This window comes from Onychomys torridus, chromosome 2 (assembly GCF_903995425.1).
Source record: "Onychomys torridus chromosome 2, mOncTor1.1, whole genome shotgun sequence".
NCBI lineage: Eukaryota > Metazoa > Chordata > Mammalia > Rodentia > Cricetidae > Onychomys > Onychomys torridus.
The window spans coordinates 147827368-147844246 of NC_050444.1; the positions used below are offsets into that span (position 1 = coordinate 147827368).

At 49.9% G+C, this 16879-nt stretch overlaps 1 protein-coding gene across 1 annotated transcript; it reads left to right on the forward strand.

The window, feature by feature from the left end:
- Positions 1–3184: 3184 nt before the first annotated feature.
- Positions 3185–16518, forward strand: Trim63 (tripartite motif containing 63). Its single transcript, XM_036179718.1, has 9 exons — positions 3185–3431; positions 4429–4601; positions 8796–8964; positions 9854–9949; positions 12018–12251; positions 13416–13438; positions 13725–13849; positions 15395–15466; positions 16460–16518. Exons 1-9 carry the CDS (start codon positions 3273–3275, stop codon positions 16468–16470), a joined length of 1062 nt encoding a protein of 353 aa, XP_036035611.1. The 5' UTR covers positions 3185–3272; the 3' UTR covers positions 16471–16518.
- The last annotated feature ends 361 nt before the right edge of the window (positions 16519–16879 follow it).

Sequence of the window (16879 nt, forward strand, 5' to 3'; positions counted from 1 at the left end):
CTTTTGTTACATGTGGAAGTCAGGATAACCTCTGGGAATCAGCCCTCTCCTCCCAGTGCAGATCCTGGGAGCAAACACAGGTCTTTGTCCACAAGCCCAGTGTATCCCTTGAGGCCTCCCAAGTATCTTTTTGTTTGTGCTCTGGTTAGCCTGGGATTCACTATGTAGACTAGACTAGCTTCAAACTCCCAGAGATCCTCCTGCCTCTCGAGTGCTGTGATTGTAGGCATGCACTACCACAGCCCGGCCCCATTTTGCTTCTGAGACAGGATCTAATATAATCCGTGTTAGCCTTGGACTTATTGTGTAGCTGAGAATGACCCTGAACTTCTTTTTTTTTAATTATTTATTTTATTTCTAAAATTTATTTAAAGTTTTATGTAGATGGGCATTTTGCCTATATGGATGTCTGTGCACCACACGTGTGCCCACAGAACCAAAAGAAGGGATAAGTTCCCTTGGGACTGGTGTTACAGATGGTTGGATCCACAATGTGGGTGCTGGGAATTGAATCCAGGTCCTCTGAGAGAGCAGCCAGTGCTCTTAACCGCTGGCTGTCGGTCCTCTCACACCTCTTGTGACAAGGGACTTTTCATAGCTCCCCTGGGCATCCCTTCTTTGTTACACTGTCCCCTCCCAGCTGTAAAGTGGCTGCCCACTCTCTCGTGGCCCCATTCCAAACAAGAATGAAACTTTCATCCTGCACTCATGTTTTTAGCAAGGAGGAAGTCCTTAGGGATAGCGGATGTTACAGTTAATCGTCTTGACATTGGTGATAGCTGCTGCATTATCAGACAGAAAGGAAGGAGATTGCCAGCATAGGCTTAAACCTCTTGTGACTTGTCCCCTGTGACGGGAGAGAAAGCCACTTTCCTGGGGCACCAGACCTCGCAGGCCTGAATGAACCTGAGCTCCTGTGAACCCAGAAGAATGCCTCTTCCAAGTTCTCATCTTTTCCCCCTCAGATGGCCCAGATCCACAAAACCTGGCGTGTCTTCTCACCACAGCCCAGGCTGACTGAACTCACAGCAGACTTCCTGCCTGAATCACCAGGCCTGTAATCTGGCTGGGACTGGTCCCTCCTCCTCATCTACCCTCTCCTGGGACTGGCCCCAGATTTTTATTTTTTTGAGCGGGGGCTGATTTATGGAAAATGGAACCTAATCCTCATCCCACATGTTAGGCAAATGTTTTATCATTAAGTTCACCCCTGCCCTCTTTTATCTTTAAAATTATGTATTTATTTTTGTTCTGTGTGGTGTTCTGCCAGCATGTATGTCTGTGCACCACCTGCATCAGAGGAAGGCTTGGATTCCTTGAAACTGTGAGCTGCCACGTGGGTGCTGGGATTTGGACCTGTGTCCCCTGAAAGAGTAACCAGTGCTCTTAACTGCTGAGCTGTCTCTCAGCCCCTATTTTTAAAGATTAATTTACTTTATTTTTATGTATATGAGTGTTTTGCCTGCATGTATGTATGTGCACCATAGGTGTGCAATGCCCAAGTGGGCCAGAAGAGGGTGTTAGGACCCCTGGAACTGGAATAACAGTTGTGAGCCACTGTGTGGATGCTGGGAACTGAACTCTGGTCTGTTCCATCTTTTTACTTTTTTTTTTTTTTTTTTTTTTTTTTTTGAGACAGGGTTTCTCTGTGTAGCTTTGCGCCTTTCCTGGGACTCGATCTGTAGACCAGGTTGGCCTCAAACTCACAGAGATCCGCCTGCTTCTGCCTCCCAAATGCTGGAATTAAAGGCATACACCATTACTGCCTGGCCCATCTTTTTGCTTTTAAAAACACGTTTTTATACTTTCTCTTTGGGGATGGTGTGGTTTGTGGTAAGGGGTCTTGGTGGTGATTGGGGTGTGTGGTGACAGTATTTGATTTTGAGGTAGGGTTTCATGGAGCCCAGGCTGGTTTTGAAGCCCCATCCTCCTTCTAGGTACTGGAGTTACAGACATGTAGATGTACCCCCCCACTCCCACCCCATGCCCTGTTTTTCCTTTTTTTCCCCCAGAAGGCAACTCATTTAGACTACCTTTGTGTGTGTGTGTGTGGGGGGGTCTAGACAGTGTTTCTCTGTGTAACAGTGCTGCCCTGACATCTGCTTTGTAGCCCAGGCTGGCCTCGAATTCACAGAAATCCACTTGCCTCTGCCTCTCAAGTGCTGGGGTTAAACGTATGTGCCACCACCTCCCGGCCCTTCTTTTATTCCGAGACATGACATCACTATATAGCCCAGGATGGTCTTGGACTTCTGATTCTTCTGCCTCAGCCTCCTGAGAAGCTGGGAATAGAGGCCTGCAGATCACTAGATCTTCCCTCAGGGCTCTGATCACTCCTGCCCCTGGAGATCCATATATTCCACAGTCTCTGGTTCTTCCTGGGGCCCAAGAACGAGCATGTATGCAAAGCCCAGGGGAGCCCCTGGCAGACTCCCAAGTGTCAGGGCACAGGGTTCTGAGGCACAGGAAGAATGTTTGTCTTGTCTCCTTTCTGGGCTGTGAGCATCTCAATGAAGAGAAAACACATAGACATGTGAACACAGGCTGTCAGCAGGCACCTTTACCCACTGAGCCACCCCACCAGCCCTCAAGAAAGCCCTTTTAGCACAAAGTACAATAAGTGGCTGAGGGATATCAGGGTGGGCTCCCCAGCTCAGGAGTCTCTACAGACACTATCCAAATGCTTGGCTAGAGTCCGAGGCAGGAAGAAGGGCTCACAGAGGGGTCACCCTAAGCCCATATTGTGCAGCTGCTCGAGGATCCAGAGGGGGCACTGACTGACGTAGGTTGGTACAGAAGAGCTGTCAATCCCTTGATTGACAGGGACCCTTTCTCCAGGGCCCATTCCCTCACTCCCAGTTGACTGGGGGCAGGGTGGGGTGGGGGGTGGAGTGTGGGGTGGAGACCAGCTTCTGCAGGAAACTCAGGTACCTGCCCCCTCCACCCCTGAACCTGAACAGTCTGTTCTTGTTTACGACCCCCATCCCAGGGGAACAGCGATTGCTCATCCCTGCATGTGATCTGAGAGGGCCAAATCTTTGGGGCCTGGAGGAAACTCAAGCCCCGCCAGCAGCCTGGCTTCGGAATGCTCAGCTGGTCCCCTCCATGTGACTGAGGTACAGCTATAAATATCAGAGGGGCCTCAGACCAAGACAGAAGTCGGACGCCGGGAGAAGACCAAAAGGATTCGATTGAGCTTGGGGACAAAGGCAAGCCCTCCAGTTCCACTCAGTGGGACACACGTGGAAGAGACAACCATCTCTCAAAGCAGTATGGATTATAAATCTAGCCTGATTCCGGATGGAAACGCCATGGAGAACCTGGAGAAACAGCTGATCTGCCCCATCTGCCTGGAGATGTTTACCAAGCCTGTGGTCATCTTGCCCTGCCAGCACAATCTCTGTCGGAAGTGTGCCAACGACATCTTCCAGGTCAGCACTAAGCAGGGCCAGGACCTGGAAGCCCCCCCGCCCCCCCCCCCCAGGACGGCTTCTCAGATTCCTCTTCCTCTCAACCCAGGTCACTTCTGACCACTTGCTCCAGGGTGAAGCTAGGCAGAGACCTCTGGGAAGGACTAGGGATGGGGGGGGGGGGCTAAGGGGGGAGGGAAACAGCTCTAGTCCTTTTCCAGGATGCACCATCGAGTCCCCACGCTGCCCCCAGCTCCCTGCTCTGCTCACTGTTGATTCTCTAGTCAAGGGTCAAATGCCTAAGTGATAAGGGGGGAGGCTGGCAGAGAGGAGAGAAACCAGGCCCTGGGGCAGGAGCCAGCTCCAGGGTGGCAGGGGGCCTAGAGATTTGGAAGGAGGGTGCCAAGAGGCACAGGGCCACAGCAGCATCCTCAGAGGCTGTCTGCTCCTACACAGGGGCAGCGGCACGCCATCTTCCTGAGGTGGAAAGGGGATAGTTGTGACCACACCCAAGGGTCCTGAGCCACTACAGAAAACGGTCTTTCAAAGTCAGATGTAGCTGCACATGCCAATAATCCAAGCATTCGGGAAGCTGAGGCAGGAGGATTGCTAAGAGTCTGAGGCCAGTCTGTGCTAACTAATGAGTCTGAGAAACAAGGCCCTATCTCAAAAACCAAAAAGCCAAAAGTGCGTTTTCACCGATTTCCTTAACAATCCTAGGAGCTGGCTCCAATTCTAATGCCTGTGATATCAGTGGTAAACCGAGGCATAGAGAGATATAGTTGCTGACCTAAAGTCACATGACTTGAACTTACGTTGGCTGACACTGAACCTCTTGACTATTTGAATGCTTCAATCAAGACACTCCACCACGTGGCTGGGCGGGTTCTAGGTCAAGACCAGGAGTCTGTGTCCTTTGGTTGGGCTGGTGTGTTTGGGGTAGTTGGGGAGAGGGGACCTGGAGATTGAGAGGGAAGAAACTCCAGCCTCATGTTTGCCTTGGCTGTCTTGTCTGCAGGCTGCAAATCCCTACTGGACCAACCGAGGTGGCTCAGTGTCCATGTCCGGAGGCCGTTTCCGCTGCCCCTCCTGCCGCCACGAGGTGATCATGGACCGGCACGGCGTGTATGGCCTGCAGAGGAATCTACTGGTGGAAAACATCATTGACATCTACAAGCAGGAGTGCTCCAGGTCAGTGCAGCTGAACAGCCCAGCCTCCTGCCCCAGCCAACTCCCCCGGGAGATTACAGCCACATTCATCAGTACAGAGAGCCATCACCCTCTACCTTAGACTGAACCTCAGCTCTTGGTATACTGGGGACATGAAAGAGAGTCCCCAGAACAGAGCATGAGTGTGGGTGTGTGCTTAAAAGAGAGAAAGGATGGGGCTGGAGATGGCTCAGAGGTTAAGAGCACCGGCTGCTCTTCCAGAGGTCCTGAGTTCAATTCCCAGCATCCACATGGTGATTCACAACCATCTGTAATGAGATCTGGTGCCCTCTTCTGGCGTGCAGGAATACATGCAGGCAGAACACTATACATAATAAATAAATAAATCTGAGAGAGAGAGAGAGAGAGAGAGAGAGAGAGAGAGAGAGAGAGAACAGGAAACAAGGCTCCAAGAAAGGAAGTCAGCTGGGTGTGGTGATGCACATGTTCCCAGTTCTTGAGAGGCAGGGACAGGAGGATTACTGTGAGTTCCAGGCCAGTGTAGCCTACAGAATGAGACCCTGTCTCACTCATCCTCAATAATAATAGTAATAACAACAACAGTATTAATAGTTTTGAACAGTTACCCGAAGTTTACCAGTTAGAACAGGAATGATCTGGGCAGAATTTGTGGGTGGCAGGGGGTGTGCAGTACCGGGCACCAACTGGAAATTGACACAGCTACTGGGTGATCCTGATTGGGGCTTGAGGGTAGAACTTGCTGAGAATACAGGAAACTCTGTCCCTGGGTGCTGGGACCCACAGCAACATTGAAGAACATTCCAACAAGACTCCTGATCCACTGACCTCAGCCTAAAACCTTCACCAGACCAGTGAAGATGGAGCACATCTGTAATCCCAGCACTAGGAAGGCTGAGGCAGGGGAACAGAGTTCAAGTCCAGCCCATGTAGCCAGACTCAGTCAAGGGAGCAGACAGCAAGATCTGAACTATTAGACATTCATGGAGCGCTGACTGTATGTAGGTGCTGTCCTCAGCTCCTCCACGCATTTTCTGTCAGTCTCACTGAGATATGACAAGGCCATCTCATCCCTGTGTTAGCATGAGAAAATGAAGGCTCAGATTAGGCCAGCACGTGGTGAAGATGAGATAGAGGGTGTAACTGACTCCGTGGTGACTATTCTTCCCCCTCCGTGTGTGTGTGTGTGTGTGTGTGTGTGTGTGTGTGTGTGTGTGTGTGTGTGTCTGTCTGTCTGTCTGTCTGTCTGTCGTCTATGGAGGCCAGAAGAGGGTACTGGGTCCATATATTAGTCAGGGTTCTCTAAAGGAACAGAATTTACTGAAGGATTATTAGAATGGCTTACAGGCTGGTCCACCAACGGCTGTCTACCAACAGAAGGTCCAAGTGTCCAGTAGTTGTTCAGTCCACAAGACTGGATGTCTCACTTGGTCGTCAGTGTGTGCTGGAATCCCACAGAAGTAGGCTCTGATGCCAGTGAAGGAATGGACTTGGCAGTGAGAGCAAGCAGGCAAAGAGAGAGCAAGCTTCCTTCCTTCACGTCTTTCATACTGGATGCCAGCAGACGGTGTGGTCCAGATTAGCAGTGGATCTTCACACTCCAAAAAAGAATTGGATTAAAAGTGGATCTTCCCACTTAAAATTATTTAAGAAAAAAAATAAATTAAGAAAAATTCCCTTATGGGTATACCCAGCCACTTGGATTTCAGATAATTCCAGAAGTAGTCAAGTTGATAAAATATCGCCATCACAACCCCCGTGGAACTAAAGCCGGAGTTACAGATGGTTGTGAGCTTTCTTGTGGGTGCTGGGAACCGCACCCAGGTCCCCTGCAAGAGCACTCAGCTCTCTTAATTGCCCACCTATCTCTGCAGTCTGCAGAGTAGGTGCTCTAAACTTCTTCGTTACATTGTGTGTGTGGTGTGGGTGTGAGTGCACACACACCATGGCCCATGTGTGGAGGTCAGAGGATGACTTTGTGGAATCCATTTTCTCCTTCTGCCTTTACATGAATTCAGGAATCAAATTCAGGTTGCTGGCCTCTGCTGCAATACAAGTACCCTTATCTGCTGAGCCATCTTGTCAGCCCACAAATGCCTATTTCTGAGGATGCTGACAACAACGATGATGATGATGATGATGATGATGATGATGATGATGATGATAATAATAATGCAATTTATAGTATACCAATGTCAGCCCGCCTCTGTAGAGTCCTGAACTTGGGTCTGGACTCGTTGAGGCTTTTCCCTAACAGGTCAATGACAATGCGAGTTGCCCTTACCCAGGGTCTGCTCAGAGCTCTGCAGGTCACATTCTGACATAGTTGGCACAGCTCTGAGAGACACTGAGGCTTGAAGAACTAAGATCACACCAAACAAGCCAGTGTCTGACCCTAACATCTGGCCACCAGGGAGGGAGAGTTGTTCTCAAGCAGCCGGTCCTCTCCATCTGTACAGCTACCTGCCACCCTAGGGGACAGAGGCAAACGGCACCAGGAAAACCCCATCACCACAGCCACAGTATGGGGCTCCTGGGCTCCAAGGTGAAAACAAAACCAGCCTAGAAAGGCGCCCCAGTGAAGTCTGGGGTGTGACACCCATGCAGGGCTGCTGCAAAGTGAGAGGTTGACACTGATGGGGGACAGTCACTATCTGAGACTTATGAGATGCTTACGTGTTAGGGGCTGGGGGTCAGAGGTCATGTAGACACAGCTGCTTATCCTAAATGGATGTAAGTTCTGCCTAGCTTGGGAGATCAGGCTTTGACTCTAAAGCCCCAGTCTCTGCTGGGGAATGACTGATGCTGGAGAGGAGTGTGCCAGGCACCCTGAGCAGAGAAAGCAATCAAGGGAGAAAGATGTCCTAGGACAGAGAAACTCTTGGGCCGGCAGGATGGCTCAGTGAGTACAGGTGCTTGCCGCCAAGCCTGACTACCTGAGTTCTATCCCCAGGCCCCACATGGTAGAAGAAGAGAAAAAAGTCCTTCAAGCTGTCCTCTGACCTCCACACATGCGCGCGCACACACACACACACACACACACACACACACACACACACACACTGCCCAACATACACACATAATAAATAAAGGCAAGTGTTTTTTTTTGTTTTGTTTTGTTTTTTGTTTTTTTGTTTTTTCCGAGACAGGGTTTCTCTGTAGCTTTGGAGCCTGTCCTGGACTAGCTCTGTAGACCAGGTTGGCCTCGAACTCACAGAGATCTGCCTGCCTCTGCCTCCAGGCAGGCATGCGCCACCACCACCCGGCAAAAGGCAGTTTTTAAAATTAAAAAGGAGCCGGGCAGTGGTGGCACTCGCCTTTAATCCCAGCACTCGGGAGGCAGAGCCAGGTGGATCTCTGAGTTCCAGGACAGCCTGGGCTACAGAGAGAGCTCCAGGACAGGCTCCAAAGATACACAGAGAATCCCTGTCTCAAAAAACCAAAATATTAATTAATTAATTAAAAAGGAGATTTTGGGCACCAGAGAGACTTTATGTAGCATAGATCAAGGTTTGCACTAGGCTTCTGGAACAGCCATGTCCCCCACCATGTGCTGTTTGTATGGCTTAGGGTGTACAAACTGTCCCCTTTTCTGAACCCTCAGACACCCTTAGGATGTGTTCACTCATGTATTCTCTCTACTTGCGTTTCATTTCCACAGTCTCCACGCCAGGTACTGTATGTTATAGACGCGGAGAAGAAAAACAAGCAGGCTTCCCCGCCTGGTTGAAGGCCACTGTCTGATAGATTAAATATAGACATAAGGGTTACCATTGGAATAAGTTGCCCAGGCCCCAGCAACTAAGAGCTATGGGGCTATAATTAGAGTAAAGGCGTTCTAGCCTCCCCTGCCTGTGCTGCTGGGCGACCTTGGGCAAGTCCATTCGTTTCTGGTACTCCGTTGCCTCTCCCCTAAGGTTAGCACCTTCTGGCCTGACTCTGGAACTCTGGGGCCCTCCCCAGCTCCCCTGTACCAACTCAGGCCAGCTCCAACACTGCAGTCTGTTGGGGGGTTTGGGAACAGGTTTGATATCATTAGCTTCCTTGACCTTGGGCCCTCAGAAGAAAAATGGAGAATGTTTGGAGCAGCCTGACACCCTGGAAGCTTACATGTGGATGTGGTGGCCTCTTGTGCTTGGAGATAGGAAGAGACAGGGAGAGGAGACATCCCTGACTTGTGATTCTTCTCCTCCGCAGTCGGCCCCTGCAGAAAGGCAGCCACCCGATGTGCAAGGAACATGAGGATGAGAAAATCAACATCTACTGCCTCACATGTGAGGTGCCTACTTGCTCCCTGTGCAAGGTGTTCGGAGCCCACCAGGCCTGTGAGGTAGCCCCGCTGCAAAACATCTTCCAGGGACAGAAGGTATTACTTCCAGTCACTGTGCCCAGATGATTCCGAGGGTGGATTTGACCCTTGTGGATGTGCTGAGCCGGCCTTTCAGGAATAGTCCCTCTGGAGGGACTTCCCAGGCCACAGGGACAGCAGCCGTTGCCTCCCTGGGGGAGGTGGCTGAGCTCATGGGTTATACTTAGAGTCACTTGAGAACACCTGGGTGTGGCCACAGGGAGGAGGTCAGACCCTAGGGTCAGGCCACCAGGCCCTTCCAGGCCATGGCTTCCCCTCCTGTGTACTCTGGGATCCCAGACCTCTCCACCTGAGCCTCTCATGAGCACAAGGCAGATTTGAGACTCTTTCTGGCCCTAGCAACCCCAGCTTCCTATCTCTGTAGTGACCTGTAGCCCTTTCTAAACTCTCTGTTCTCCACATTTCACTTGGCTCTTGGACTCTGCTCTTCTAGAACTTTCCAATTCTATTACTTTTCTCAGAAACTAGCAGCTGGGCATGACAGCACAGGCCTTTAAGCTTAGCACTTATGAGGCAGAGGCAGGTGGATCTCTATGAATATGAGTCCAGCCTGGTCTACATAGTAAGTTCTAGGCCAGCCAGGGCAGCATAGTAAGATCCTGTCTCAAAAAAGAAAAGGAAAAGAAAAAGGTTTTCCTTTGTTCTTTGCCAGTATTTCGCTGGGCGTTTTGGGGTGCCCAGTTCCTCTATATGAGTCTCATCTGTCCACAAAGGATACAGCATCGGTGGTAGTCTCTGCTTTAGGCCTGAACTGCTCCCCAAAAGGAGGGATAACAACTACTTTTTGACTCTCTGGGAGAGGGGGTGCAGGGACATCATATTGCTGTCATGCCGAGAAGCACCAGGCTCTGAGTCTATTTCTGTCCATCCCTGCCCCCCCATCCAGACTGAACTGAGTAACTGCATCTCCATGCTGGTGGCAGGGAACGACCGAGTGCAGACTATCATCTCTCAGCTGGAGGACTCCTGCCGAGTGACAAAGGTGAGCATGATGACTGGCCCTGTCAGCGGTGAGGTGGAGGCCTCCAGTGCAGCTGTCTCAGGGCAAGGCTTGAGTAATGAGTATGGGTTGGGCTTTGGCGCCTTGGGTGCCCAGTAGAGATGGTGGAGAGGGGCACAGTCATTCCTCTGCTCAGTCAGCAGATGGTTCCTGAGCACACAACTGTGTCAGACCCTGCCCAAAGGACTGCAGGACCCACCAGTAACTCTCTGAATGTCTCCAGCATCAATCATTTTGCTGCAGAGCAAGGTTCCTGGACCTTGAAAAGCTCACACTTGACCCTGGAGCCTGTGGAAGCTCAGGTGCTGAATCAGTAGATCAGGAATGAAACAGGACTCTGCACTTCTTCATTTATTATATATACATATATATGTGTGTATATATATATGTTTGGTTTTTCGAGACAGGGTTTCTCTGTGTAGCTTTGCGCCTTTCCTGGAACTCGCTTTGGAGACCAGGCTGGCTTCGAACTCACAGAGATCCTCCTGGCTCTGCCTCCCAAGTGCTGGGATTAAAGGCGTGCGCCACCACTGCCCGGCTTATTATATTTTTTAATGTATCTGGGCGTTTTGCTAGCATGTATGTCTGTGCACATGTATGTGCAGTGTTCAAGGAGGCCAGAAGAGGGAGTCAGATCCCTCAGAACTGGAGTTACAGAGGGTTGTGAGTTACCATGTGGGTGTTGGTGAATTGGGGTCCTCTTAGTGGTCTTAACCACTAAGCCATCTCTCCAGCCCTCTTTCTGTCTGTCTTTCTTATTTTCTTTGATTTGATTGTTTGAGATAGGGTCTTCTGTAGAACAGAATGAGCTTGCATTTACTAAGTAGTCTAGATTGGTCTTGAACTCCTGATTCTCCTACCTCTATCTGCTGAATGCTGGGATTACAGTCATGTACCTGGCTGAAAATTTGCATTTCTAATGAGCTTTGGAAGATTATTGGTTCCTTAGACTGTAGAGGCAGAGGTAGTTCTTCCAGCCAGGTGTGATGCCAACTCTGTAATATCAGCATTTGGGAAATGATGCCAACTGTAGCTGGAAAGCTTCTCTCCAGGTGCTACCAAGCCCCCGCGCGGTCCCACAGCCCACGTATAAACACACAGATGCTTATATTATTTAAACTGCTTGGCCATTAGCTCAGGCCTACCACTGTCTAGCTCTTACTCTTACATTCAGCCCATTTCTATTAATCTATACTTTGCCACGTGGCTCGTGGCTTACCGGCACCTTACATCTCCCTTGTCACGGCAGCGGCTGGCAGTGTCTCTCTGCCTCAGCCTTCCTGTTCCCAGAATTCTCTTATCTGTTTGTCCCGCCTATACTTCCTGCCTGGCTACTGGCCAATCAGCACTTTATTTACACAGAGCGATATCCACAGCAGCTAACAGAGAAATTCAAGATCATCCTCCTACACATAATAAATTTGCAGCTAGCCTGGGCTACATGAGACTGTCTCAAAAATAAACAAACAAATAACAGAAGAAGAAGAGAAAGAAAAGGGGAAAAGAAAGAATGAAGCTTTCCCATTCATGGAGGAATATTCAAAATTCTGCTCTTCCTGGCCACAGTGGCGCACACCTCTAATCCCAGCACTCAGAAAGCAAAAGCAGGTGGATCTCTGTGAGTTCAAGGCCAGCCTGGGCTACATAGTGAATTCCAGGGCTACACAGTGAGGCCCTTTCTCCAGAAAGAAAAATAATCTGGTCTCTTCTTGAGGTAGGGTTGGAGCTGGGGCATGGGAGGGGTGGGCATCCTAACTGCAAGTGGGCGGAACTGTAGGAAGGACAGGAACATTGTGATCCCCTGAGTGGTAGGTATCTCATTCTGAAAGGTTCCACTGCCAAACCTACTTTACTTTTTTGAGACAGAGTCTCGCTGAGTTACACCATGTCAACTTTCCGCGAAGGCGCTTACTTCCCATTAGCTTTGCCTCCTGTGGGATGAGGACTTGGCAGGCTCTCTTCCCTCTGCAGATGGCTGGTTCCTGGGCCCTTCTGTCTCAGAAAGTGGGTCGGGACCCCATGAGATGAGACTGTAGATTTCTGTCCTCAGGAAAACAGCCACCAGGTGAAGGAGGAGCTGAGCCAGAAGTTTGACGCCCTCTATGCCATCTTGGACGAGAAGAAGAGTGAGTTGCTGCAGCGGATCACACAGGAACAGGAGGAGAAGCTGGGCTTCATTGAGGCCCTGATCCTCCAGTACCGAGAGCAACTGGAAAAGTCCACCAAGCTTGTAGAAACAGCCATTCAGTCCCTAGACGAGCCTGGAGGGGCCACCTTTCTCTTGGTGAGTGGCTCCTGGAGGGGTTGAGTAGATTTGAACTATACATACTCTTCCTCAGCCCTTGAACAAGCCATTTAAATCTTGGTAAGGCAATAGGCAATGGTAGCTCATGCCTGGAATCCTAGTACTTGAGAGGCTGAGGCAGGAGGATTACAGGTTGAGGGGACAATTTGGTTGAAATCTCAAAATAAGACATGCCAGGCTAGGCGTGGTGGCACTCAACTTTGATCCCTGTATTTAGAAGATACAAGCAGAGGCAGGAGGATCGCTGTGAGTTTGAGGCCAGCCTGGTCTACAGAGCCAATTCCAGGATAGCTAGAGCTACATAATACAGAGACCCTGTCTGGAAAAAAACAAAAACAAAAAACACCACTTTTTGTTCTTGCAACGGATCTGGATTCAGTTCCCAGCACATACATGGTGGCTTACAACCATCCATAACTCCATTTTCAGGGGGACCCAATGCCCATTTCCAACATCCAAGGGCACCAGGCACATATGTGGTATACATACATGTATGCAGGCACTCATACATACACATCAAACAAAAATAAATAAATCTTTTCAACAACAGCAAAACCCAGAAGGTCTGCAGATGATGACTCAGGGGTCAGAGAACTTGCTGATCATTTAGAGGGCCTGAGTTAGGTTCCAGCACCCATGTTGGGCAGCTCACAATCACCTCTAATTCCAGTTCCAGGGGAGCCTCACACTCTCTTATGGCCTCCAGGGGCTGCTACGCACATGTGGTGCACATAAACTCACAGCCACACATATATACAAATAAAAATTTAAGAACACACAAAAAACTCTAGTACCCAAAACACATGCCTTTGGCTCTTCTCCTGGGCCAGATTTGTCCAGACCACAGGTCTGAAAAGTAGGTTTGGCTGACTCTCAACCAGGAGACTTCAGACATTGTGAGTGGCTTGATCTGAGAACCCTGGCTTCTTGCCAGGACAGGGGAAGCATTTTGGGGTGCATGATGGCCAAGACCTGGGCTAACCAGAGACAGAGAGGAAATGTCCCAAGTTCTGTCTGACTCGGGGCAGGGATCAAGTTACAACTGCACCATGGAATGGTTCCTGGAGTCGATGCTCAGGAGGTCATTATGTTATGTCCCTGGGGATTTGCAATACTAACCCTTCCTGCTCTTTCTCTCTACAGAGTGCCAAGCAACTCATCAAGAGGTTAGTGTCTCTGGGACCATTGCCCAAGTCCCTAGGTCGCCCCAGGGCTTCTGACACTTAGTGGGACCTTGTGCATTAGGGTTGGGGCTCACCCCCAGCTCATGTTCCCTACTTTCTTGGGTCATCCACTCTGCTTGACCCTGGAGAAGAACTGTTCTCTACCCCTTCATCCCCTCTCACTTCAGGGATGGATTGTGGAGCTGGGACGGGACCCCCTTAGAGCTGAGGCTAAGTTGTCCCTTCCGGCATGGAGCCCTGAGACCTTAGCCTGCCTTTCTCCCCACAGCATTGTGGAAGCTTCCAAGGGCTGCCAGCTTGGGAAGACAGAGCAGGGCTTTGAAAGCATGGACTACTTCACTCTGGATTTAGAACACATAGCAGAAGCCCTGAGGGCCATCGACTTTGGGACAGGTAAAGGACATGGTAATGCTACTTACTGGCTTGTATGCATGTTCGACCCTTGAAAGGCAGCATTCCTCTTGGAGCCCAGTGGTAGGCAGATCCTCTAAAAACGTCGAATTTACCCAGTCAACTCTGACAGGGTCTCTCTATGGAGCCCTGGTTGTCCTAGAATTCTCTAAGTAGACCAGGCTGGCCTGGAACTCAGAGATCCTCCTGCCTCTGCCTCCACCCCACTGCACCCAGCCCTGGGCTCATTTATTCGTTGGATTTTTTACGCTCTGAGCACTGAGACCCTGACCTAAAGATGTAAATTCTATCAACTCCAGGATGGAATTCTGCCAACACCTCCATCTTGTAGTTTAGGAAACGAAGTATAGACAGGGTGACCCCCTTGTTCAAGGCCACTCAGCTAGTAAGTAGCAGGTGCAAACCATACCCAGGCCATTTGGCTCACAAGACTCTCTGAGGGCACAGGAGACAATGTGAAGACATCATAGCACCGGTCCATAGTGATTCTCTGGGGAACCTATTATGAGCAGAAACTACGGCTTAAACGAAACAGCGAGCCCTCTGGATTCCAGTTTAGGCATGCGCCCTGGGTGTTCCGCTGCAGTTTTTTTACATTAAAAAAAATTTATTTATTTATTATTATTATGTATACAGAAGAGGGCGCCAGATCTCATTACAGATGGTTGTGAGCCACCATGTGGTTGCTGGGAATTGAACTCAGGACCTCTGGAAGAGCAGTTGGTGCTCTTAACCGCTGAGCCATCTCTCCAGCCCTCTGCTGCAGTTTTTACTTGCCGTTTTTGCTTTTGTTTTTGTTTTGTTTTGAGACAGGGTGTCACTATGTAGCCCAGGCTATCTTTGAATTTGTGGCTAACCTCCTACCTCAGTGTCCTGAGTGTTGGGATTACAAGTTTAAACCATGGTGCTCTGGTTTGCAAACATCCCTGACAAATGCTGACTCTGTAATTCCCTGGGGCCTGGAAGGGAGTGGCGAGACCAGGTTAGGAAAGTTTGAAGGCCACATCCCAGGATGAGAAAGTTTGGAGCCAGGTTGAGCTTTGGGGGACACTGTCTTGAGTAGAAGCCCCCGGGCTACCCCAAGACTGCCTCTCTGTGGACTGAGCAATGAGGTAAACAGAATGAGATGCTGAGCAAGCTGATTTCAAAGGCTGAGCAGATTCCTTTAAGCCAAGGACTCTGATCTGGAAGGACAGGAAATGTTTGCCCAGCTTCCTCCTTGTGATGTGTCTGTCCCGCTGAGATGACAGAACTCTAAGTGTGCCTCCTGGGTCCCTGAGGCCACAGACACATCAGTGATGAAGGATGTGGTATCTTGGGCCAAAAGGACTGATCTGGAGGTGGGGAACGGACACATGAAAGCTGGGCTCTGAGCTGGGGTCCTCAAGCCCGGTACCTCCTACATCCCTGCTGCTTCTAGGTACCCAGTTGGGCCCAGAAATGGGGACAGATGTCCCCTCTAGGCCAGTCTTCTAATAGTTGCTGTGAGAAGCCAATCCCATCTTAAAACAATTGGTCTTGTCCCAGATGAGGAAGAGGAGGAATTCATTGACGAGGAGGAAGATCAGGAAGAGGGCGTGTCCACAGAGGGGAAAGAAGGTAAGAACTCCCTTTCTCTGCCCTTGGGCCTTCAGCGTTGGAGTGCTGCGCTACGCATTCCCAGGGTGTGTGTGTGTTTATTATTGTTACTTTGGCCCTCCTCTCTTTTGTACGTCTGAGGTATGCATGCATAGGTTTGCACATATGTGTGTTTAGGGATGTCCAGGCAGAGGGCCAAGGCCGACATAAGGGTCTTCTCGATCAATCCCCACCGGGTTCACTGAGGCAGGGTTCATGGATTTGCTTGTCTAGCTAGCCAAATTGTTCAGGGGTCCCCTCTCCCGTCTTCTGAGCCCTGGAATCACGGGCTACCAGGGTCATTGGCATTTCTTTGGGTAGGTGCTGGGACCTGAACTCTGGCCCTCATGTTCATGTAGGGGCCCACCCACCAAGCCAGTTCCCAGCTGCTGCTGCTTCCTCCTCCTGTTTTTTTGTTTTTGTTTTTGTTTTTTTTTGTTTTTGTTTTTTTGTTTTGTTTTGTTTTGTTTTAATTATTTTCTAAGAGCTGGGATTAAAGGAATGCTTCCTTACACCTGGGTAGCAGTTAAGCCTAGTTAATAGAGCCGAATTCCAATCCAGCTAAAGTGGCTAGCTCCAGGGCATTGGTTCTCAGCCTATGGGTCATGACGGGGATGGGGGTGGGAGTGGGGTGTCAAAGGGCCCTTTCCCAGGGATCGCCTAAAACCAAAAGAAAACACAGGTTATTTACATTACAATTCATAACAATAGCAAACACAACATAACAGTTATGAAATAGCAACAAAAATAATTTAATGGCTGGGGGTCACCACAACATGAGGACGTGTATTAAAGGGTAGGGTCGAAGCCTAGGAAGGTTGAGAAGCACTGCTTCTGACAGCTAAATTCCAGTTGGGCTTTACAGAGCCCAGGCGGGAGGTGCTATGTTGTGACTTGACACCACAGCTCTGGAGGGCCTGGGTCCTCTGGAGTCTGTGTCTCACCATGAGCCTGTGTCTGCTCTTTCTCTTCCAGGACACCAGTGAGGAGCTGGATGAGCAGACACCCTCTGAGAGCAAAGACTGGGATGGCGGGTGACAGGCCCATCTCGGGAAGGGGTTGGGGCTCCTTGTTGGGGTGGGGCACAATGAGGAAGTATGTCTTCTCTGCTCAGAGAGCAGGGGTTAGAGTAGGACCCCCCCACCGCTGTGTCCAGCAGCTGCTGAAACACGATTAGAAATGTATTCAAAACGTCACAGGACACTTTTCTACGTTGGTGCAAAATGAAACATTTTGTATGTTTTTACAATGTGATTTTTGTATATCCTTGTATATGTACGCCAATTTGGTGCTTTTTGTATGAGAACTTTTGTATGAGGGAAGGGAGTCAAGATAACAGAGCTGCCCACCTTCCTTTCCTGGGTGGGAGGGCTAGGTCTCACTCAAAGGCCTAGA

Excerpts from the sequence above, each read along its gene's own strand:
- Trim63 (XM_036179718.1), top strand. The coding sequence starts at position 3,273 with ATGGATTATAAATCTAGCCTGATTCCGGATGGAAACGCCATGGAGAAC. Across the intron at positions 13,439-13,724 it reads GCCAAGCAACTCATCAAGAG|CATTGTGGAAGCTTCCAAGG; the intron begins GTTAGTGTCTCT and ends TTCTCCCCACAG. Across the intron at positions 13,850-15,394 it reads GGCCATCGACTTTGGGACAG|ATGAGGAAGAGGAGGAATTC; the intron begins GTAAAGGACATG and ends GTCTTGTCCCAG.